Raw genomic sequence first — 21,544 nt, 5'->3', positions numbered from 1 at the left:
ATTTAATTAAAAAGTAAATTTATATAAAAATTAGCAATTGTGGATAACCTGTGTGCCACGGCACACTAATGTGACACCAAAATGTCATGAACCGTAGCAACTTAGGCTCCAACTGTTCCAGTAAGTAAGTAAGTATGAATCGTATGGCGTGTACGGTTTCAGTCGAAGCTAATAAAAAAGACGTGCCGTGAAAAATAAAAGGTTGTGAACCACTGATTTAGTAAGATGGTAAGTTGACTAAAGGAAGTTAAATGACTAGCTGGAGGAATAGGTAGGTAAGATCAAATGTGAAATTGTTACCAAATTAGCTCATTAAGGATCATCGTAGAGCAGTCAGTCGAGTGGCAATCAGCACTTTACCTCGTCTTTGTAGACTACGAGAAGGCATTTGGCACAATAGATCGGGAGTGCATCTGGACTGAACTTCGAAATTTAGGAGTTCCCGAGAAGCTCATAAGGCTGATACGTGAAGCTTATAATAGATTTCGATGCAGAGTGTTGCACGATGGGGTACAATCAGAGTCGTTTTTGTCAGATAAAGAGATTTACTGTCACCATTAATTTTTCTAATTATTATGGACAAATAATGCGTTCTGCGACAAGAGGAAAGCCAAGAGGAATCATTTGGTCCTTAAATGATCGCCTGGAAGACTTGGACTACGCCGACGACGCGTGTTTGCTGGCACATATGTCAATTAGATGTCAAAACAGAGAATTTATACAAGCTTTGAGATGTGGACAGTAACAGAGTCAGATGGAAGGTCTTTTGCAATAACCTAGGCTCCAAGTCAGAGCATGGTTCCAGTAAGTAAGTATGATGATAAGGATAGGAACCTAGTAAATTGAGATTTCTTAGAAAAATTATGGATATAATTTGCAGTGGATTTTTATAAATTTTAATCTGAATGCTGAGGATGTCCTGAAGCACAATTAAGCAGTTTTAATGAACAAATTTAATGCCAAAAAGCTGAAATCAATAAAATATTATAAAATATTAAGCACCTGTAATTGGACAATAAAATAGATAAATGCTTTATTTCAGTATAGTCAAGTACAGTAACATTCAACCACTGACATTTTAGGCAATTCATCTTTTAAAATATATTTTTATTGTTGCTGTTTTAAACCCTCAAACTCAATATCATCATCGTTAATTAGCAATGGGAAGTAATCGTAACTATGTTGTATTTCTCATATTCAATCTTCCTCTCTGTATTCTCTTCAGTTCTGCAGGTGTACACTCATGCCAATTTGATTTTTTCATATTAAAGTTAATGATCATTTGTTGTTCATCATAATCAGCCAGTTCCTTACTTACGTCATCAATAGATAATGCATTTTCAATGAGAAAATTTTCATCATATTCGGTCCTGATTGTTGTTACACCTTTAAGTATGTTGTAGTTATCTTGTATGTAGTAAACAGTAACCTTTGATTCCAGCATCATGTCCTGTTTCATCGTAAAATTGAATTTACAAGATAATCTATAATTACAGTCCATTTGATGATTTTCAAGATATCCATGTCTTGATGTAACAAATGCAATAATTTGATCAATTCCAGATTCAGCACGAACATAGACATTCACAGTGTCATTATATTGAGGACTGTAAATAGAATTTTTAGTATTATAAGGTTTAAGATTAGTTAATATTACTATATTTACTTTTTTGGGACATGATCAACTACAAGTCTATTAATTCCAGCTTCTACAGCTCCTTTCAACACAGATTTCTCATAAGTAGCATCAACATAGTCGATTTTGAATTTTAATTCATTTGCATCTTCTGGAACAATGAAACTATTTTGAGCAATTCCATTTCTAATTGAAACATCATAAGCATCCTTCTGTCTTATTCCATTCTGGAAATGAGTTGTGTACTCAATGTGAACTTTTTCATTAGAATTTTTAACTAAAGAATCCTTCCAGTCATAAATAAAAACATCTAAATTGAATGGATGTCCAGGCATGAACTTGTCAGGATGATTTGCATCTATTTTTAATCTGGTATCATGATGGACAGTGAAACTTGATGTTTTTAGGGACTTTATCTGACTTTCTTGTTCAGTAAATTCAAGACTAACTTCATAGTCAAGTTTAAATTCTGCTGTGGCTTTCAAATCCTCTTTGACTTTATAATTAACATGCTGAATGCCTGTGACAATATCAAACGATTTTGTGATGACTGTTTCACCAGTTGTAGTGCATTTTATCGTCAGCTGTGCTTTTCCTTGTACAAAGTAATCCCATTGATTTACAGCATAAAATGAGATTTTCAGAACAGATGTTGGCAACATGTTTCGATCAGCTAAAATAAGATGCACAGATAACGGATTGAATTTCTGGACAGCAAACTCCTTTATTTTCTCCAATGCATCACAATTATCAATTACTGCTCGAATCTTCCACATACCCAATGCTGAATTTCGACTCAAAATGAAGTTTTCTTTAAAAACACCATCTTGACCTAGATGTTCATATGACTTAATTTCTCGATTGAATGAGTCAATTATGCTGATTTTGATGTTGTTAATAGCATACGGCTTCAAATCTCGGTCCACGACTACAACTCTGAACCATAATGTGTCACCAGGTTTATAAATTGGCTTATCAGTCTTAATAAATGCGTAAAAGTCCTTGTTATCAACCTCAATATTAGGTAATACCTGAGTCATGCACATGTTTCGTTGTCCAGTTGATCCTGTCTCATTTCGATACAGCGTCATGATTAATTCAAACTCTTTCTTCGATGCAAAACTTTGGTTTGGAAATCTCATTTTTGCAACTTTATCGGTTTTCAAATTTACTGTTCCAACATTTCTACGATATTGGAGAGCAATTTCAGTCCTTTTGTATAAATTGGTTGGCAATAAAATTACATTGTAATCTTTTTTATTAAAAAGCTTTTTTGATGCCCAAATTATCACGTGACTCCTGTGAAAATCAATAAAAATTAAATATCATTGATTGTGTATGAATTAATCTTAATTATTCCATCATATGATCTTACCTTTGATAGATAATATTTGTAATCCACTCATAAAATTTTTGGACATTTGTAAATATTGCATAGTTGTAAGTATTACAGCCTACAGGATCTGCGATTGACGCTGACACAATTCCTCGAAGATAATAAACTGCTTGATCGTTTACAAACAATCCATTGCCACTGTCACCTATACAAACGCCAGATCCATTACGATCACCAGCACAAAAGGTTCTTTTGCTGGATAATTGCAATATTGGATGATGAGTATAAAAACAATCTTCATTGTTTAACTGAATTGGCATTTTAACATATTTTAGAATATTCTCGAGGTTTTGATTTTGATTCTTTCCATATCCGACTACATATCCATGTAATATATCAACAACATTTGATTCAGGAGGAATTAAGCATATCGGCTGGATATATGAACTGAATGTGACATGCTCCTTCAACGTCAGCATTGCAATATCTGCATCATATGAATCTGATGTTACATTCCAGTCTTCATGAATTTTTATAGTTGAAATTTCAGAATAAACTCGTCCAGGTTCGTCTACATTAAAGTTATGTGCACCCAAAACAACTGTAATATCATTTGTTGTAAACTTGTGCTGATCTTCCTTGCCGTGTATGCAATGAGCAGCTACAGTGAGAAATTGGAAAGCATTAAAAAATACCTCGTGTAATTGATCGAGAGACGTAAAGTTTACAAAAATGTAGAGTTGGCAGGACTTTGGAGTCCGGATTCAAAGAGCCCGGCTTTTTATTGTTTAAAAAGCATTTTAAATTTTTTTCGGTTACACTGCGTAACATGAGTTGGAAAAGTAGATTTTTTTAAAAAATTCCGCAACAAGCTCCAACGGAGGTACCAACTGTTCCTACAGCCAATATTAAGACAAAGCCAATATTCATTCATCAAAATCCCAGAGAAGTACGAGTAATTATCTCAAAAATTAAATTGAAGGTCAAACCTACATTTAAAATCTCATCGCCTGATTCAACTCAATTATTCATCAAAAATATTAAGGATAAAGCCTCAATCATCAACATCCTGCAAGCTAAAGGCTTTCCATTCCACACTTTCTCTGAGGAATCAGAGAAAGCCAAGTCATTTGTCCTTAAAGGTTACTTTGAGGCTCCGACGAATGAAGTGTTGAAGACGCTACAACAGGAAAAAGTTCCAACATCAACATCAATATCCTCAACCACAACCATCGCAACAAAGAAAACATTATTGTCAAATGGGAGTACAACAAGAAGTGGAACAAAATTCCGACTCAATGTTTCAACTGCCAACGTTGGGGCCATTCATTACTGAATTACTCAATGCCAACGGAAAACCCGTGAAGGAAATACCAACTGCATAAACTGCAACGGTAATCATGCTGCGAGTCACAGATTGTGCCCATCGTTCATCGTGTACTCCAAGAGAATCGAAAACTCAAGGACTAGGACCCCACCAATCAAGATGCTGCCAAAAGTAAATTTGGATTGCAAAAACTATCCGCCGTTAGTCAACGTACATCAAGCCGCTGCTCATCCACATCCAGTGAATGTTGCAAGCAACTAATCATCGTCAAGTCATGAAGTAATTAACTAGCAACAACTGACCAGCACAACTTACGCAGAAAAGCTAAGCGATGCAATCAAGACTGAAAATCTTTTCAAGAAATTCACCGAAGCACAAGAACGTCTGAAAAAAATCCCCAACATTGAAGAAGCAATAATTAAATATTGCAAATTTGTCGACGAAGCTGAGAAAATGCCAGCAGACGCTCCTCCAGCAACAGCATTCAATCTTGTAGTGAAGTACGGATTTATCAACATAAGTTAAAATTTTTTTTTACCACTTGGCATTTTTTTTTTAAACTTTTTATAGCCTAACTTCACTGATGAGCATAAATTTCATCCATTAAAAGTATTAACTTTCAAGATGTTTTTGAATTAAAGTCACACTCAGGCTAGTGTCAAAATATTTTCACCGTTTTGTACAACAAATTAAAAGAATTTCAATTCCAAATTAAAGTATTATTATTATTATTATTATTATTATACGCAGTGTAACCGAAAAAAAATTAAATTACGTTTTAAACAAAAAAAAAAAATAATTTTTGACTTTAAAGTCCGGACTCCACTTTAAAGTCCAGCCAACTCTGCAAAAATGAGTTATGAACAAGATCCAGTAAGGTTTAATTACTACAAATATATGAATTTCTTTCTTTAACGGACTTTTGTAATTTAAACTTTTCAACGGTTACAACAAATTCAAACTTTGTTCAAAAAACATTGTAAAACATTGATAAATGTTGAAAAACACTCCAAAAACATTGAAAACTATTGAAAAACATTTACAAATATAAAAAAAATATAGAAAAATATTTTTAAAACATTAGAAAATATTAGAAAACATTCAAAAGCACTCTAAAACAATGAAAAAACACGTGTTTTTGTTTAATAAAATGAAAAATTGTGTGTGATCGCAATAACTACATGGGGCAAAAAATCAGAACTCTCTACGAATTGATTCTCACCTGTCAACACAAACTTATTTGTCAAAAGTGTTCCTCCACAAAATTTAATTCCGTCTTTATCCATCAGCACAGCCGCCCTGTTAAGAGAGATTTTTTTTTATTTTTGAGAGAATTTTTGAGATTAAAATTTTTTGTTATCTCACCATGGAAAAAGTCCACGTTTAGCAAAATTTCCTCCGTAAATGTACCCTTGTAAAACTGCAACTCTACCGCAGGTTCCCTAAACTATTATTGACATTTTATTAATATTAATTAACCCAAATTAGATAAAATATTTAAAAACTTACAGCAAAAAAATAAAAAAAAAATTATTTTTCATCACAATTTAATTATTGATTCTAAATTGTCAGGCACAAGCTACATACTTCACTATTTTGAGCTAATGTCGGTAGTAAAAGCACAAATAATCCACAAAATATTAAAAATTTCATTTTACAGTTCATCCTTAAACAGGTTTAATCACAAACATTCCAATTTTATGACTGATTACTGACCGAGAGAGGAGATAAGCTTGTGAAAAATAATTAAAGTCAATTGAGTAAATCTCTCATAAATTTTTGTCATTTTTTTGGAGGTTCTAATCATTTATTTTCAACAAGATTATCAAGTTACTCGATGTATTCGAGTATAAAGACATTAATATGTTCTCCTTATTTCCCCTCAAAGCTTCTTGCATGTCTTAAAAATGAGAATTTCCCCTCATTCACATAAAATGTGAAATTGTTACCTTTAGTCAACTACATTCTTAATGAATATAGAATGTTGAAGGAGCACCGATACACATCTAACTACGCAATTGCAACAGAAGTGATTGTCAAATTCTCAATTAGTCAACAAAAAGCTAGACTAAAAACGGATCTAACAGTCAAGCTAACTAATGAATTAGAATTTAGCAAATCTGTACGCATAACTGAAAAAAATAAAAAAAATCCTGTCGAGGTTAAGTTCCCAGACTACACTTTACAGCCTAAGATTACCATCAGTGGAACTGACTTCTGTTCAGTCACTAAAATTACCAAAAATACAATTGTGACACCAAAAATAAGCTCAAAATTTATCACATCACATTCAAATGAAGGAATTGTCCAACTTTGTGCTACATATCAGCCACTTGAGGTAAGTAGTCAGGCGAAAGTGACATTGGCAGTTTGATGATGAAAATTGTGACTTTTTAGTTTGCGGAATCAAAGATGTTTGCAAGTCAAGTTCAAATTTATTTGAATAATTTCGATAATGGAAGGATATACTGTGCAGACATAAAATCAAATTAGCACATTGAGGACCATCGTAGAGCAGTCAGTTGAGTGGCAATCAGCACTTTACCTCGTCTTTGTAGACTACGAGAAGGCATTTGACTCAATAGATCGGGAGTGCATCTGGACTGAACTTCGAAATTGAGGAGTTCCCGAGAAGCTCGTAAGGCTGATACGTGAAGCTTATAATGGTGATGTATGATGATAAGCTCTCAACCTAATAAATCGAATTTTCTCACAAGAATTATGGATATTTTTTATTAAATTTACAGAAAATGTTGCAGTGTATTTTTATAAATTTTAATTTGAATGCTGAGGATGTCCTGGAACAGAATTAATCAGTTTCAATTAGTAAATTTAACTTTTGATGCCAAAAAGCTGAAATCAATAAAACATTGAAAATATTAAGCACTTGCAGCTGGACAATAAAACAGAGATATTATCAGATAAATGCTTTATTTCAGGACAGTCATTCCCTGCCAATTCTGAACTGAGTTGAGTATAATCTGGAGGTATCATTTATTGATTCTACTTGAATACTTACTTACTTATATGACACATGCCTAGGTCATTACAAATAAGCTTTCCATACACTCTATTGCTGGCCACATTACAAAGCTGTAATCAGGTTGGAGTATATAGTCTTGATACATCTTTGTTGCCAAATCATCAATTTTTCCACATCGAATAGTTAAAAATGCAACAATTTTTATAACAGTTGTATTATACAAATGAAGCTTCAATCCTGTCAGATCCAACGATTATCTAGAAATCCCAAGGATTTCCTTGAATCCTAGATAAATATTTATTTGCGATTCCTAGGAATTAATTTCTTCCAGATGACCATGAAGTTAAAGTGATTTCGTTGTCTATTTGCAGTGGTCGACTAAGCTTAATGTCTTGTTACACCTAATAATAATGAAAATAATTCTTTATTGAGATATGATTACTGCATGTGGAAGAAGCCAGAATCTAATTATGGCTTTATTTCGTACATTAAGCAGTCTAAGCATCTGATCTCATGAAAAAGGATGTGTCAGAATTTGAATCGACGACCACCGAGTTATCATACCAAAGTTGACTTTACCTATTCCTCCAGCTTGTCATTTAACTTCCTAAAGTCAACTTACCATCTTACTAAATCAGTGGTTCACAACCTTTTATTTTTCACGGCACGTCTTTTTTGTTAGCTTCGACTGAAACCGCACACGGCATACGATTCATACTTACTTACTTACTTACTGGAACAGTTAGAGCCTAAGTTGCTACGGTTCATGACATTTTGGTGTCACATTAGTGTGCCGTGGCACACAGGTTATCCACCATTGCCAATTTTTATAAAAATTTAATTTTTTAATTCAAATTTTATTTACTTTTTTTTTTGACAAGTAATTTTCATATTTTAACAAGGCATAAAATTTACTGACAATTGCTGAATCTGTACCATGTTGAACAATCATCTGAATCAGTTATTGATATTGAATCGTTATCGTTGACATCATAGCTAAATTGTTCTCGTTGTTGTTGTTCTTCTTTGAGTTCTCCTTTCTAATTTTTTCAATTTATAGTTTGCTGATATCAGCTTAAATTCCGCATCTGCTAGCTTTTGTTCTGCATTTGCATATTGTGTTTGTAAATCTTTATAAAAGTCGACTGTCCTTTTAATTTCCATAGCTGTATTGTTTATTGATGTGGCTTGTTCTGATAATTGGTTGCAATGTGCTTCGAATTGTTGGGAATCGTCAAATAATTGATTAATGTAATTAACAAATTCTGTGACTTGTTCTACGGCTGTAGTTTTTATACTAAGGGCATTATCTACTTGAATTTCAACATTAATAGCTTTATTTTGTGCTTCCACAACCTCATCTTTAATTTCTGTGTATTTTGATGCTGTATTTGCTTTATTGATTACGTATTTAATGAACAGCCAAGCTTTATAAATATCACCTAGCAATTTATTGATTTCAATTTCTGCTTCATTCACAGATTTAAGAGAATCGTTCATAGATTCGTGTGCCTTTTTAAGTTTATTTTGAGCTTTTGTGGCGTTTGCTTTTACAACCTCTGCATACCATCGTAGCTGATTAGCTTCATCTTTTGGCTTATGTGCATTCCGCTTAGCAGTATTGAGATTCCTTTCTGCTGTATATAATTTAGTTTTTACATGCTCGAATTTCCTTTGTGCATCAATGTGTTCCGCATTTGCAGCCTTCACGGCATTTCGTGCTTGTGCTGTATTTGTTGGTTCACTTCCTGCTGATTCTTCAACAATAGCTTCATCTTGGCTTTGTTGTGCTTCATTTTCAGTGTTCCATTCATTTTCAGCACTACTCAAAACATTCAAAGCATCCTCCAATGTCTCATCAACTTTTTGTGCTTTTTCTTGGGCACTACCGACATTTTCTTTTGCATTTTCAAGCGTTTTTCCTGCTTTTTCTATTTGTTGTTTTGCTTGTTTAATTTCATTACTCAAATCTTGAGCAGATTTTTGATATCCTTGTATTTTGTTAAGTTCTTTTTCAACAAGACTTTTCCCTTCCAAGACTTCAATTTTGTTGCATGCCAAAGCATTTGTATCATAGGTATAGTATGATGTTTCTTTGATTACTGTAAAGATTTATAAATTAATGAGTAATAGTGAATGTATCGTAGTAACCCGGAGCAACACAATTCTGTGATGCGACTAGACGTGAGTGTGGTCTGACAACTAACGATTCCCGATGTCATGGTCTCGTCAAATTCTTGAGACCGAAGCCGAGACATCTAGGACAGTCTTGGTCTCGATCTCCAGACTGTCCAAGACATCGGGAAATATCAGGACTCGAGACTATCCGAGAAGTCGCTGTTCTCAGTATCAGGAACCCTTACTGACAACAAAATGATGTAAAGGACACCGAATTATTAACCGGAGGTGTTGATCGGGGCTAACTTTCGTCTAAAGCAGTGGTAGTCAACCTGTTTTCCGCGGCATACTAATGATATTTTGTTGCCTTATTGTTTTACTTTCCCTAAGTATGCACGCTGCATGACCTTGCATATCAATGCAACGTACCTAGTCACAATTTGTGTGTCGTGAATGACACAAACCGGGTTGGTGTGACTAGAACTTTTCTAGACTAGAACAGCGAAAAAACCCACAAATTTAACTAGAATTTCCCTGGGATCGAACCCGGGTCCTTTGAGTCGATTGCCCGACTTCCTAACCAATTTGACCATTATAGCTTTTTCACTACTTGCATGAAAATGACATGCCGTGTGTGGATTCAATCGAGAACTACCACCAAGGTGTACCGCCAAGGTGAAAAATATAAGCCTTCCCACCACTGGTCTTAACCCAGCATTGTCAAATTATTCCTCTCCTTTCCTTTTATTAGCTATACCTCTTAACATTTACAAAGACTCGAGTACTTAAGCTATATATTGGCTCATATATTGGATCTTACCTAATCTATCATAGTCATAAATCTGGACAAGTGATGGGCTGTGGCTATCAACGTCATAAACCTTCGATCCGATTACACCAAGTTTAAACCCTTGACGTCCTATATTTCTAAGGTAGAACACGACGGCGATTGGATCTTGTTCGAATTTATAATCCTGAAATAATAAATCATGTCATTAGTAAACAGTTGAACAATCAGGACATAACTTGATAGCAGAGTTTGTAGGACTTTTGGAGTCTGGACATTGAAGTCCTGCCAATTCAGCTTGATAGTCACAATTGAATACCAACCTGAATCTTATCATTCTGAACATGTGAAACATATCTAAATCCTCTTGGAAGTTGAACCATAATGCTGACTGTTGTGTCTGGCTGTGTCTGTAACTGTTTACCTTCGATATTGATTCTAACGTGATCATCTCGATTCTTTTGAGTTTGAACTTTAATGTCAAAGTTTCCATTTGGATTAAATGGCTCAGATGTGAGAAGATGAATTGATTTTAAGGCTAAATCCTTGTAATTTCCAGCAGCTGCTGTGACTGTGACTTTGATATCTCCTATGCCATTGGATTCGATTGGAATTTTGTCAACAAATGTCTTCTTTTGTGGCTGTAAAGTTAAGGACTTTTGTATGTCGTATTTGTTACTTGATGGTATGAACTTGGTGCACTCGTAGTTAAATCTTTTATTAATGTTTTTATCCACAAATATTGCATTTTCAAGACTTATAGATCCACGTGCTTGAAGTCTATCTTGATGATTGTTAAAGACATTGACGTCGACCCAGAAAATTTCATCCTTGTATGCATATTGTGGTGCTTTGGTCATAACCACAATTTCATTTTTAACTGTCGTTGTTGGTTGAACTTTAACGACTGCTAAGCCTTTTGTTGGATGCATCGATAATCCATAATATCTCCATGTTGTAATGGTATTTGGTAGATTTATAGAAACAGAGCTGTCGTCAGATGTTACATCAATACTTTTATCAAGCCAAACTTTTGGGAAGTAGTCGACGTCAGTGGATGTCTCGTCCACCTCGTCAGGTTCGTACCGTGCCAAATTCGAATCACATGTTCCTTTTTCTGTCAGGGGTTGCAGAACAAATCCGTTGAACTTTTCAAAATGGTAAAGTGACGTATTTGGGAATCTATAGTTCAAGTAATAGATCAACTCATTGTAGATGTCATTTTTAGAGATTTCATTATCGCGGATCAGTTGCGGTGACAGTTGATCGATGGCTGTGAGGAACACTTTTGAACCCTTTGCTGTCTTAATATCAATATTGATTTGCTCGTTTGGCTTTCCAACTTCTGGAACTGATATTTCGAGCTGTAAAGATAAAGATTAAGATATATTAGCTAATATCCATCGATCCACAAACTAAACAACTGTTGTCCTTACCGTATTCTCAAATCCATATCCAATATTTACCAAAAATTCATCATAAATAAGAACTCCATCTGAGCGACGAACATAAAATACAATTCCTCTTGATTCAGGCCTCATTTCTTCAGTCAACTCAACAGCAAATTCATAAATGTCCTTTCCAACAGCATCAGAGAATTCCTCGTAAAATACGATACCGTTTATGCCTATTAGAAGAACGTGAAGTGATTCCATTTTTCCCGTAGTTTGTGCTTGATATTTGATCTTTTGGCCGATGACAGTACTAAAAGAATAAAAATGATGAAATATATATTAAAATCAATCTATCATGGACTCATTCGAACACAAAATATATCCAAGTCACAATATATACAAGACTTATTTTTCCAAGACACATTCTATCCATGACGCAATATATCCAAGACACGATATATCCTATACACAATATATCCATGACACACTATATCATAGGCACTATATCCTAGACACCGTATATCGAATACACATACTATCCAAGACACATAGTATCCTAGACACAATACATCCTAGACACATTATATCCTGGACTCTATACACCCTAGACACAATATATCCTAAACACATTCTATCCTGGACACAATATATCCAAGACACATTCTATCCTGGACACATTCTACCCAAAACACATTCTATCCAAGACATCTTATATCATAGGTACAATATATCCAAGACACATTCTATCCTAGATACATTATATTCTAGACATATTCTATACAAGGAACATTCTACCCTAGATACAATATATCCAAGAAGTATTCTATCCTAGACACATTCTATACAAGACACAATTTGTCTTGGACACAGCTTGATGGAAAAAAACAACAGTTACCCCGGAGTTCGAACTTCTAACATGTCAATATCTTACCTTTCCTTCAGAGTAGTTACTTGCATATACTCCTTCTCTCCCATCATTGGCAATGGTTCAATCACTTCAGTCAATTTTGCATCAGCAAATTGATAATTCAATGTAATTTGTGTTGTAGTTAACGTCGGTTCCACAGGTGTTAATATCTCACCATCTTTAAGATTTAATTGAAATTGCTTCTTAACAGTTCCGGTGCCATTATTGTGATACTCAACAGTCATGTATAATTGGTTGAAGGAGTTGTCAGGTTGTCCATTTAATGTCTTAACTTTGACTTTCATTGGAAATTTAAATCCTGGTTTAAAGTACTTCTTCCTGATCAGATGAATCGTATTTCTAGTATTGTACTTAAGTTCAACTTCCTTTGATGTTTTGATGGATCTTTGTGTGTCTGGATCAGTGGCTTCAACATCAAATCGCAAGATCATGTCAGCTGATGGATATATTCCCAAATGTTCATCATATTTAATGTCAACTCCATTTCTATGACCAGCCAGTTCGACCTGCTTAACAAGCTTCCTGTCGAAGGCGTTCCTGTCCGATCCTTTAAACTTTCCAGATGCGTAGATATTTGCGGTTCCAGTAAAGATCTTGTTGTTTTTGTCCTTAACGTAAATATCCATATAAGCTCGTCTATCCGTGTAGCTGATAACTGGAGACATTTGTATGTACATTTCAAGGTTGTCATCACTTGGTTGCCCGACATGGAATTTTTTGGTAATTTTCTTGTCTCCGGATTCGACTTGAATCTTCCACTGACCCACATTTTGAGCAGATTTAAGTTTAAAGGAATTTTCATAGACACCAAAATTTGTGGTTGGGATTCTTTCAAATATTTGGACAGCTTCATTTTTAGAGTCAAGGATTTTAATATTGATGGACTGTGTTCCTTTATATGGAAGCAGTTTCTGATTTAATGCGAAAATTCGGAATGAAAAGGATTCGCTGGTTGAATAGAAGAGTTTGTTGAACTGAATGAGGATTAGCGGACGATCTGAAGACTTGATAAGCTTAGATGACGAGCATTTATTAGATGACCTTGATGCAACCTTCAGCTCATATTCATTTGATTGGGGGATATTCTATCAATAAGAATATTTGAATTAAATTATAAATTTATTTGTAACGGATTTTCAAAATTTAAATTTTTAACGGCTTTTAAAAGTTTAAAATAAAAAGCAAGAAACAAGCTTACCTGAAACTGGATTTGAAATGCTTTAGCATCAGATATACGAACATTCTTAATCATGGGTGTATTTGATGTCAATAATGACACGTCAACACGTAAGCCTGCTCTCAAATCCGTTGATAGCAAATAAGATCCAATCAGGATGATTTGTTCACTTTATATAAAATAAAAAAAATAATTTAGTTAATCATCCAAAAAATCCTAAATATAGTGGTTCATAATGTGCGGCTTTAAATCTCGACTCACCAAAAACAGCTCTGAACCGTAGTGTCAAAATTAATTGACAAATTTATTGAATTTGAATTAATCTTAATTATTCCATCATATTCTTACCTTTGAGAGATTATATCCGTAATCCATTCATAAAATTTTTGGACATTTGTAAATATTGCATAGTTGTAAGTATTACAGCCTACAGGATCTGCGATTGAAGCTGACACAATTCCTCGAAGATAATTGACACCTCGATATTCTACAAATAATCCATTTCCACTGTCACCGGAACAAACACCAGATCCATTACGATCACCAGCACAAAATGTTCGACGACTTGACAGTGACAAAAGTACATGATTTGTATAAAAGCATTCTTCATTGCTAAACTGAATTGGCATTTTAACATATTTTAGAACATTCTCTACCTCTTCATTTTGATTCAGTCCATATCCAACTGCATATCCATGCGATATTTCAACAACATTTGATTCAGGAGGAATTAAGCATATAGGCTTAATATATGAACTGAATTGGACATTTTCTTTCAAAGTCAGCATTGCAATGTCTGCATCATGTGACTCTGATTTTACATTCCAGTCTTCATGAACATTTATACTTGAAATTTCAGAATAAACTCGTCCAGGTTCTTCTACGGTAAAGTTATGTCCACCCAAAACAACTTTAATATCGTTTGTCGTATACTTGTACTGATCTTCCTTGCCGTGTATGCAATGAGCAGCTAAAATGAAGCATTTATTAGTAATATGAGCATTTGTCAAGGCAAGCCGAGCGAGCGAGCCACAGCCCAGCTCCTACAGTGATCTGTAGAGAATAGTTACTTAATTGGCGAATCTCACCTGTCAACACAAACTTTTTTGTCAAAAGTGTTCCTCCACAAAATTTAATGCCTTCATTCATCAACACAGCCGCCCTGTTAAGAGAGAATTTATTTCATTTTTGAGAGAATTTTTGAGATTAAATTTTTGATTCTTCACCATGGGAAAAGCCCACGTTTGGCAAAATGTCCTCTGATAATATTTCCTTGTCCAACTGCAACTCTACCGCAGGTTCCCTAAACTATTATTGACATTTTATTAACATTTACTGACCCAAATTAGATAAAATATTTAAAAACTTACAGCAAAAAAATAAAAAAAAAATTATTTTTCATCACAATTTAATTATTGATTCTAAATTGTCAGGCACAAGCTACATACTTCACTATTTTGAGCTAATGTCGGTAGTAAAAGCACAAATAATCCACAAAATATTAAAAATTTCATTTTACAGTTCATCCTTAAACAGGTTTAATCACAAACATTCCAATTTTATGACTGATTACTGACCGAGAGAGGAGATAAGCTTGTGAAAAATAATTAAAGTCAATTGAGTAAATCTCTCATAAATTTTTGTGATTTTTTGGAGGTTCTAATCATCCAAGTATCAAGTTACTCGATGTATTCGAGTATAAAGACATTAATCGTTCTCCTTATTTCCCCTCAAAGCTTCTTGCATGTCTTAAAAATGAGAATTTCCCCTCACTTAATTCTTAATTTATATAATTTAGAGTCAGTCAACATCTTCATTATCATTTTTATGAAAATCATTAAAATGGAAGTTGCAAAATGCAAATTTGGATAAAAATATTCAGAAGCACTTGTATCTTTCAACATTAATGATACGATCCATCGTGATTTGAAATTATATGCGGAGATTTCATCAATTCCTGATTCGTCAGTCAAAACAAATTTCTCAGTCACATTGTCAAATGAACGTGATTTTAATAAAGTTGTGCATGTAACAGACTCTATTTCAGGTGATCAAATCGTTTACCCTGAAAATTCAAAAAAGGTGTTCTGTGACAACGAAAACTTAAGAAAACACTGATCCTTACATATTTTCAAAGCTTTATTGACGTCTACTTTTTAACATTAAAGGTATTTTATAAGATTTTACCAAAAATTAAAGGTTCGCGCATTGAAAACGCAGAATATGCAGTCCGAACCCTAATCTTTACCTTCCACGTGAAGCATAGAAGAATTTTTAATTTATGGACAGAATCTATACCATTTTGATGCACATGAGACATCTTCGTTAGCATTTTGATTGTATTCAGGAGATGGAGTGGTTGTTGATGTAGGAGTGGTCCTTCTAGTGGTTCTATAGGTCATTCTAGTTGTTGTTTCTAACGATCCTTGATTTGCGAAATATTGTTGCCATTTTGATCTATAAGTTGTTGTTGCAATTGTTGTTGTTTGTCTGTTATTTTAAAATAATTAATTAACTTATCAGCAGATTCCTTATAATGTAACGCTATTAGTTAGGAAGGGAGTGAGGTGAGAGGTGAGAGGTGAGAGGTGAGAGGTGAGAGGTGAGAGGTGAGAGGTGAGAGGTGAGAGGTGAGAGGTGAGAGGTGAGAGGTGAGAGGTGAGAGGTGAGAGGTGAGAGGTGAGAGGTGTGAGGTGAGAGGTGAGAGGTGAGAGGTGAGAGGTGAGAGGTGAGAGGTGAGAGGTGAGAGGTGAGAGGTGAGAGGTGAGAGGTGAGAGGTGAGAGGTGAGAGGTGAGAGGTGAGAGGTGAGAGGTGAGAGGTGAGAGGTGAGAGGTGAGAGGTGAGAGGTGAGAGGTGAGAGGTGAGAGGTGAGAGGTGAGAGGTGAGAGGTGAGAGGTGAGAGGTGAGAGGTGAGAGGTGAGAGGTGAGAGGTGAGAGGTGAGAGGTGAGAGGTGAGAGGTGAGAGGTGAGAGGTGAGAGGTGAGAGGTGAGAGGTGAGAGGTGAGAGGTGAGAGGTGAGAGGTGAGAGGTGAGAGGTGAGAGGTGAGAGGTGAGAGGTGAGAGGTGAGAGGTGAGAGGTGAGAGGTGAGAGGTGAGAGGTGAGAGGTGAGAGGTGAGAGGTGAGAGGTGAGAGGTGAGAGGTGAGAGGTGAGAGGTGAGAGTAAGTTAACCCAATTTGGCTCAATTCTTTAAAGTACTTACACAGTTAAATCATTGATTTTGCTATTAATCCAACTATAGAATTTAGGAACATCCGTAAATATGGCATAACTAAAAAGATCACAACCGCCACCAGATACCAATGTTGCTGACACAATTCCACGAAGATAGTACATATTGTCATATATGACGAACAATCCATTACCACCATCACCCATGCAAACTCCAGAACCATTACGATATCCTCCACAAAATGTTCTCGGGCTCGAAAATTGAACCAACTCGTAATTAGTATAAAAGCAGTATTCATTTCTATTTTCAATCGGAATTGTTATTGGATTTAATTCATTTTTGTTATCATCATATGAGTGTAGGCCGTAGCTGATCGAATGACCTTGGGTTATTTTCATAATTTCCGAATTAGAATCAGTCATACAAATTGGCTTAATGAAGCGATTAAAGTTGACGTCATGAGTTAATGTTAAAACAGCCATGTCAGCATCAAATGACATTGAAGATACATTCCAGTCTGGATGGACATCAATCCTTTCAACATCGACAGTTATTCTACCTCTTTCAATTGATGCACTAAGGTTACGAGCTCCCAAAGTTACAATTATATCTGTTGCAGTGAATTTGTACAAATTGTCTTTGCCGTGAATGCATGATGCAGCTAGATATTTTTTCAAAAAAAAATTGTAGTTTAATGTCATTAAATTTGACCTTTGGATTTACCTGTGAGAATTTTATTTTTTGTCAGTACTGTTCCACCACAAAATTGTCTTCCGTTGGTAGTTGATAGGACTGCAAACCTGTAAAGAATAAGGAAATGGTTTAGTTACATATTAGGTCTTCGGTCTTCGGTCTTCGGTGTTCGGTGTTCGGTCTTCGGTCTTCGGTCTTCGGTCTTCGGTCTTCGGTCTTCGGTCTTCAGTCTTTGGTCTTCGGTCTTCGGTCTTCGTTCTTCGGTCTTCGGTCTTCGGTTTTCGGTCTTCGGTGTTCGGTGTTCGGTCTTCGGTCTTCGGTCTTCGGTTCTTCGGTTCGTTTTAGGTCTACTCTTACCATGGATAGACTGCATTTCCAATAGACCCTAGATTATCCACAATTTTTCCGCATGTTTCCTAATTTAATGAAATAAAATGATTTTTAAATATATATTTTTTTAAATAATTTACTGAAATAATTAGTTGAAATTTTATAGCAATGTAACTTACTCCAACTACATAAGCACTTGTTGTAGATTGAAAATTCAAAATTGCACAGAAAAATAATAAATTTGAAAAATAAAATAAGAACTTCATTTTATTAGATTGATCCTCTTCAAAAGTTCCTTAACAAATGATTATAAAAATATAAGACATTTTTCAGCGAAATTTCTTATCACAAAATGAACGAACGTCTTATTTACTTTTATGAACACATACATATTTAATGGCGGGACTGTGAGATCGAAAGACTGAGAGTCTGAGAACGAGAGACTGAAAGTGGGAGGAACAAAAAGAAGGAGGGAACATAAGAGTGAGAGACCAAGAAAAAACAAGGAAGATTGAAGAACGAAAACCGAAAACCGAAAAACTGAAAACTGAAAACCGAAGATACCGAAGATAACGAAGTAGACCGAAGAGCCGAACCGAAGATCGAAAACCGACGACCGAGACCTAGACCGAAGAGACCAAAGAGACTGAAGACCGAAGACCACCGAAGACCACCGAAGACCACCGAAGACCACCGAAGACCGATGATCGATGATCGATGACCGATGACCGAAGACCGAAGATCAAAGACCTAAATTGAGATGATATTTTTCATACAAATTTAGAAACAGATATAAAAAAATGAAAAACAATTAATTTATTTTACATTTTATTCAAGCCATATTAAAAGTCAAATCAGAATCATCGCGAACATCCGCAATCCATTTGATATATTTTGACACATCCGTAAATAGTGAATATGTTGTGTCATCACAAACTTCATCATTATCACCAACAACAATAGAGACAATACCTCTTAGATAGTAATAATCATCATGTTTAATAAATAATCCACTTCCAATATCCTCCATACACACGGCAGATCCTTTACTGTCACCACCACAGAATGTTCTGTTGCTTGATATTGATTCAAAAGCTACATTTTTCCTTTCACAGTCTGAATTTTGATATATTTTAATAATCTTCTTTTTAGGCTTAAGATCAGGTGTTCTTATGACATTTTCTGGATGACCATAGCTGACTACGACACCTTCCGCTATATCATCTAACTCTGTATTCACATCCATCATACAAATTGGTTGAATAAATTTAGAAAATTTGACATTTTTTTTCAATTCAATCACAGCAATGTCAGCGTCCATCTTTTCAGACATAATGTTATAGTCATGATGAATGTGAATTGATGACAATGGAACTACTTTCATTTCACCTTCTAATTTGTTGTGAACATGATGACTGCCTAATTTAACCAAAAGGTTGAGAATATCATATTCTTTAAATTTTTCAGTTTTCATGTCGTACTTGTATAGGCACTTTCCAGCTGAAATAGAAATTGTGCATTAGTTCTAGGTGATGCTGTATTTCAAGGTCAGTTTCTTAAGCTTCCTAGGTTAGCTCACTCGGATAGACATGATTATCCTAACCCAGATTATCCTAGCAACCCTAGGACTGAAAGAGGAGTGGTATAGGTGGTACGCAGGTAAGGCAATATGAGCGCATCCCACCTACCCTATTGTTCCTTCACCTCTAGAGTGCCTAGGATGGTGTGGGGCAGGGTAACCTAGGATAACCTTGTTTACCTGTGTAGAGTAAGGCAACCAAATAGGATAAGTTATAAGGTAAGACAATCTAGGTAGGGTAACCTAGGATTGGTAGGATAAGGTAGGATAACCCTGCCTTTTTAGGTAGGTAGGTAAGATAACCTTGACTGCCTGGGCAGGGTAAGGTAGGATAGCCCTGCCTACGTGGGTATGGTAAGGTAGGATAGCTTTGCCTACCTGGGGAGGGTAGCTTAGGATAACCCTGCCTACAAACCTGGGTAGGGTAAGGTACTCAAGTAGGATAACTTAAGAACAAGGATAAGCTAGGATAACCATGCATACCTTGGTAGGGTAAGGTAAGATAACCCTGTCTACCTAAGTAACCAGCAACTTTGACAATATTTACCTGTAACAACCTTATTTTCTGATATCAAAACCCCACCGCATGGACTATTTAGTTGATCTAATTTCATAATCACAGCACTCCTAAAATTAGTCATAAGCTTATTAATTGTCTTAAGAATCTAATTTTGAAGTTATTACCATGGATAAGTTCCCCGAGCAAACTCATTGTCATCATTAAGTTCAACAACACTCGAGTCAGCTCTGCCGCAATTGACTGAATAGATTGACTTGAATAGATAAGAATAATTTAAATAATTCCAAAACAGTAAACAAAATGGGAATTCCCACATGTCAATTTGGTCAAGGTCTAATTACCGGTTTTTTTGTTATTACTCTCTTAGTTGTTGTTGTAGTGGATGATAACGGTTCTGTCGTTGATTCTGTATCAATATTAGTGTCGAAATCTACAGCTGTAACATTCTCATATTCAATTTCTGGCTCAATTGGTGACAAAACTTTTAAAATTTCATCATCATCAAATATTGGACTGTTTTCTAAATTTGATGGATCATGGGCAGCATATTCTGTTGGATTAGAGGTTGAATAATTCATAGCTACATGTTAATGACAACTAATCTTACCAAAATTAAAATTATCAAAGCATGTCTTCAACTTTTCCTCCATTCGATCCCGACTCTCGATAATTTCATCATAGCAAGCATTTTTCTCCATTCTGAGCTTCAAAAGTGATGAATTTTGGACAATTGCAGGATCAATTGCACTGATGTTATTAAAATTTACACAAATTTGCGTCAATTTGTCACGATTTCCAAATGAATTGGCATTAAGGACGGTCAATAAGTTGTGGTCCATGTGAAGGAATTGAAGATTGTTGAGATTTTCAAAAATATCTTGTTGTAAGTGAGCAATCTTGTTGGATTGGATGGACAATGTTAGCTAAAAATAGAAATTTGAAATATTAAAGATTAAAGTGAGGAATATTAAGTATATTATAGCTTGAAATGAGCAAGGATCCTAACTACCTTAAGTTAACCTATCTTAAAATTATCCTAGATGCCCTAATGCAGAATCACGGATTGACTAGGCGGTTTACTCTTAGAAAGTCCTAGATATCCTTGGTAGGGTAAGGTATTCCTGGTGTTGTAGGATATCCAGTGGTAGGATAGAATATACCGGGTACGATAGAGTATCCCTGGTAGTGTGGGGTATATAGATTAATATAGGGTATCTTAGGTAATGCTAGGATATTCGTGATATTATAGGATATCCAGGGTACAGTAGGATATCCCGGATAGGGAAGGGTAGTGTTGGATATCCAGGGTAGAGTAAGGTATCCAAGGAAATGTAGAATATCCATGGTAGTGCTGTATATTTAGAGTAGTCCAGGGTATCTCAAAGTATGGTAAAATAACCAAGATATAGTAGGATATCCCAGATAGATTAAGAAACCAGTTCCTTGAATTGTTTTTGGTGATCAAAATTGAACTAAATCTGAGTCTACTCACCAAATCATTTAAACTACTAAACCACTCAGCATCCAAAACTTCAATTTTATTATCGTCCAAATTCAACTTTTT

The 21,544-nt window shown here is 35.1% G+C and overlaps 4 protein-coding genes across 5 annotated transcripts; all 4 read right to left on the bottom strand.

Moving 5' to 3' along the window:
- Positions 1 to 1,008: 1,008 nt before the first annotated feature.
- On the bottom strand, positions 1,009 to 6,001 carry LOC139096906 (uncharacterized). Its single transcript, XM_070648661.1, has 6 exons — positions 5,887 to 6,001; positions 5,665 to 5,741; positions 5,522 to 5,598; positions 3,012 to 3,633; positions 1,667 to 2,935; positions 1,009 to 1,607 (listed from the first exon to the last, which is right to left on the bottom strand). The coding sequence occupies exons 1-6, from the start codon at positions 5,962 to 5,964 to the stop codon at positions 1,178 to 1,180; spliced, it is 2,553 nt and encodes an 850-aa protein (XP_070504762.1). The 5' UTR covers positions 5,965 to 6,001; the 3' UTR covers positions 1,009 to 1,177.
- A 2,277-nt stretch (positions 6,002 to 8,278) lies between these two features.
- LOC139096937 (uncharacterized) lies at positions 8,279 to 14,843 on the bottom strand. Its single transcript, XM_070648692.1, has 8 exons — positions 14,775 to 14,843; positions 14,035 to 14,656; positions 13,708 to 13,855; positions 12,513 to 13,594; positions 11,624 to 11,891; positions 10,511 to 11,551; positions 10,221 to 10,374; positions 8,279 to 9,384 (listed from the first exon to the last, which is right to left on the bottom strand). The coding sequence occupies exons 1-8, from the start codon at positions 14,833 to 14,835 to the stop codon at positions 8,279 to 8,281; spliced, it is 4,482 nt and encodes a 1,493-aa protein (XP_070504793.1). The 5' UTR covers positions 14,836 to 14,843.
- Positions 14,844 to 15,807: 964 nt separating this feature from the next.
- LOC139096945 (serine protease gd-like) lies at positions 15,808 to 18,175 on the bottom strand. The gene is made up of 5 exons (XM_070648700.1): positions 18,061 to 18,175; positions 17,909 to 17,967; positions 17,582 to 17,658; positions 16,889 to 17,519; positions 15,808 to 16,176 (listed from the first exon to the last, which is right to left on the bottom strand). The coding sequence occupies exons 1-5, from the start codon at positions 18,145 to 18,147 to the stop codon at positions 15,966 to 15,968; spliced, it is 1,065 nt and encodes a 354-aa protein (XP_070504801.1). The 5' UTR covers positions 18,148 to 18,175; the 3' UTR covers positions 15,808 to 15,965.
- Positions 18,176 to 18,692: 517 nt separating this feature from the next.
- On the bottom strand, positions 18,693 to 20,901 carry LOC139096961 (serine protease gd-like). 2 transcript variants are annotated; one of them, XM_070648722.1, is made up of 5 exons: positions 20,588 to 20,901; positions 20,322 to 20,530; positions 20,145 to 20,233; positions 20,008 to 20,087; positions 18,693 to 19,381 (listed from the first exon to the last, which is right to left on the bottom strand). In XM_070648722.1, exons 1-5 carry the CDS (start codon positions 20,817 to 20,819, stop codon positions 18,714 to 18,716), a joined length of 1,278 nt encoding a protein of 425 aa, XP_070504823.1. In that variant the 5' UTR covers positions 20,820 to 20,901; the 3' UTR covers positions 18,693 to 18,713. The 2 variants fall into 2 exon arrangements, with proteins under 2 accessions (XP_070504823.1, XP_070504824.1); XM_070648723.1 differs by having other exon boundaries at positions 20,145 to 20,221.
- Between the last annotated feature and the right edge of the window lie 643 nt (positions 20,902 to 21,544).

The sequence above is a fragment of the Chironomus tepperi genome, unplaced genomic scaffold, assembly GCF_022539635.2.
Source record: "Chironomus tepperi strain 1889 unplaced genomic scaffold, CSIRO-AGI_Ctep_v1 contig_409, whole genome shotgun sequence".
Taxonomy (NCBI): domain Eukaryota; kingdom Metazoa; phylum Arthropoda; class Insecta; order Diptera; family Chironomidae; genus Chironomus; species Chironomus tepperi.
The sequence above is the reverse complement of the archived record's forward strand: the minus strand, read 5'-3'. Positions and strand labels throughout refer to the sequence as shown.

Excerpts from the sequence above, each read along its gene's own strand:
- LOC139096945 (XM_070648700.1), bottom strand. The coding sequence starts at position 18,147 with ATGAAGTTCTTATTTTATTTTTCAAATTTATTATTTTTCTGTGCAATT. Across the intron at positions 17,968-18,060 it reads CAAGTGCTTATGTAGTTGGA|GAAACATGCGGAAAAATTGT; the intron begins GTAAGTTACATT and ends TCATTAAATTAG. Across the intron at positions 17,659-17,908 it reads GGAAATGCAGTCTATCCATG|GTTTGCAGTCCTATCAACTA; the intron begins GTAAGAGTAGAC and ends TATTCTTTACAG.
- LOC139096961 (XM_070648722.1), bottom strand. The coding sequence starts at position 20,819 with ATGGACCACAACTTATTGACCGTCCTTAATGCCAATTCATTTGGAAAT. Across the intron at positions 20,531-20,587 it reads CTTTGATAATTTTAATTTTG|AATATGCTGCCCATGATCCA; the intron begins GTAAGATTAGTT and ends CTAATCCAACAG. Across the intron at positions 19,382-20,007 it reads AGAAAATAAGGTTGTTACAG|CTGGAAAGTGCCTATACAAG; the intron begins GTAAATATTGTC and ends TTTCTATTTCAG.
- LOC139096906 (XM_070648661.1), bottom strand. The coding sequence starts at position 5,964 with ATGAACTGTAAAATGAAATTTTTAATATTTTGTGGATTATTTGTGCTT. Across the intron at positions 5,742-5,886 it reads CATTAGCTCAAAATAGTGAA|GGAACCTGCGGTAGAGTTGC; the intron begins GTATGTAGCTTG and ends ATAATAGTTTAG. Across the intron at positions 2,936-3,011 it reads ACAAATATTATCTATCAAAG|GAGTCACGTGATAATTTGGG; the intron begins GTAAGATCATAT and ends TGATTTTCACAG.
- LOC139096937 (XM_070648692.1), bottom strand. The coding sequence starts at position 14,835 with ATGAATGAAGGCATTAAATTTTGTGGAGGAACACTTTTGACAAAAAAG. Across the intron at positions 13,856-14,034 it reads ACGGATATAATCTCTCAAAG|TGAACAAATCATCCTGATTG; the intron begins GTAAGAATATGA and ends TTTTATATAAAG. Across the intron at positions 11,892-12,512 it reads GTAACTACTCTGAAGGAAAG|TACTGTCATCGGCCAAAAGA; the intron begins GTAAGATATTGA and ends TTATTCTTTTAG.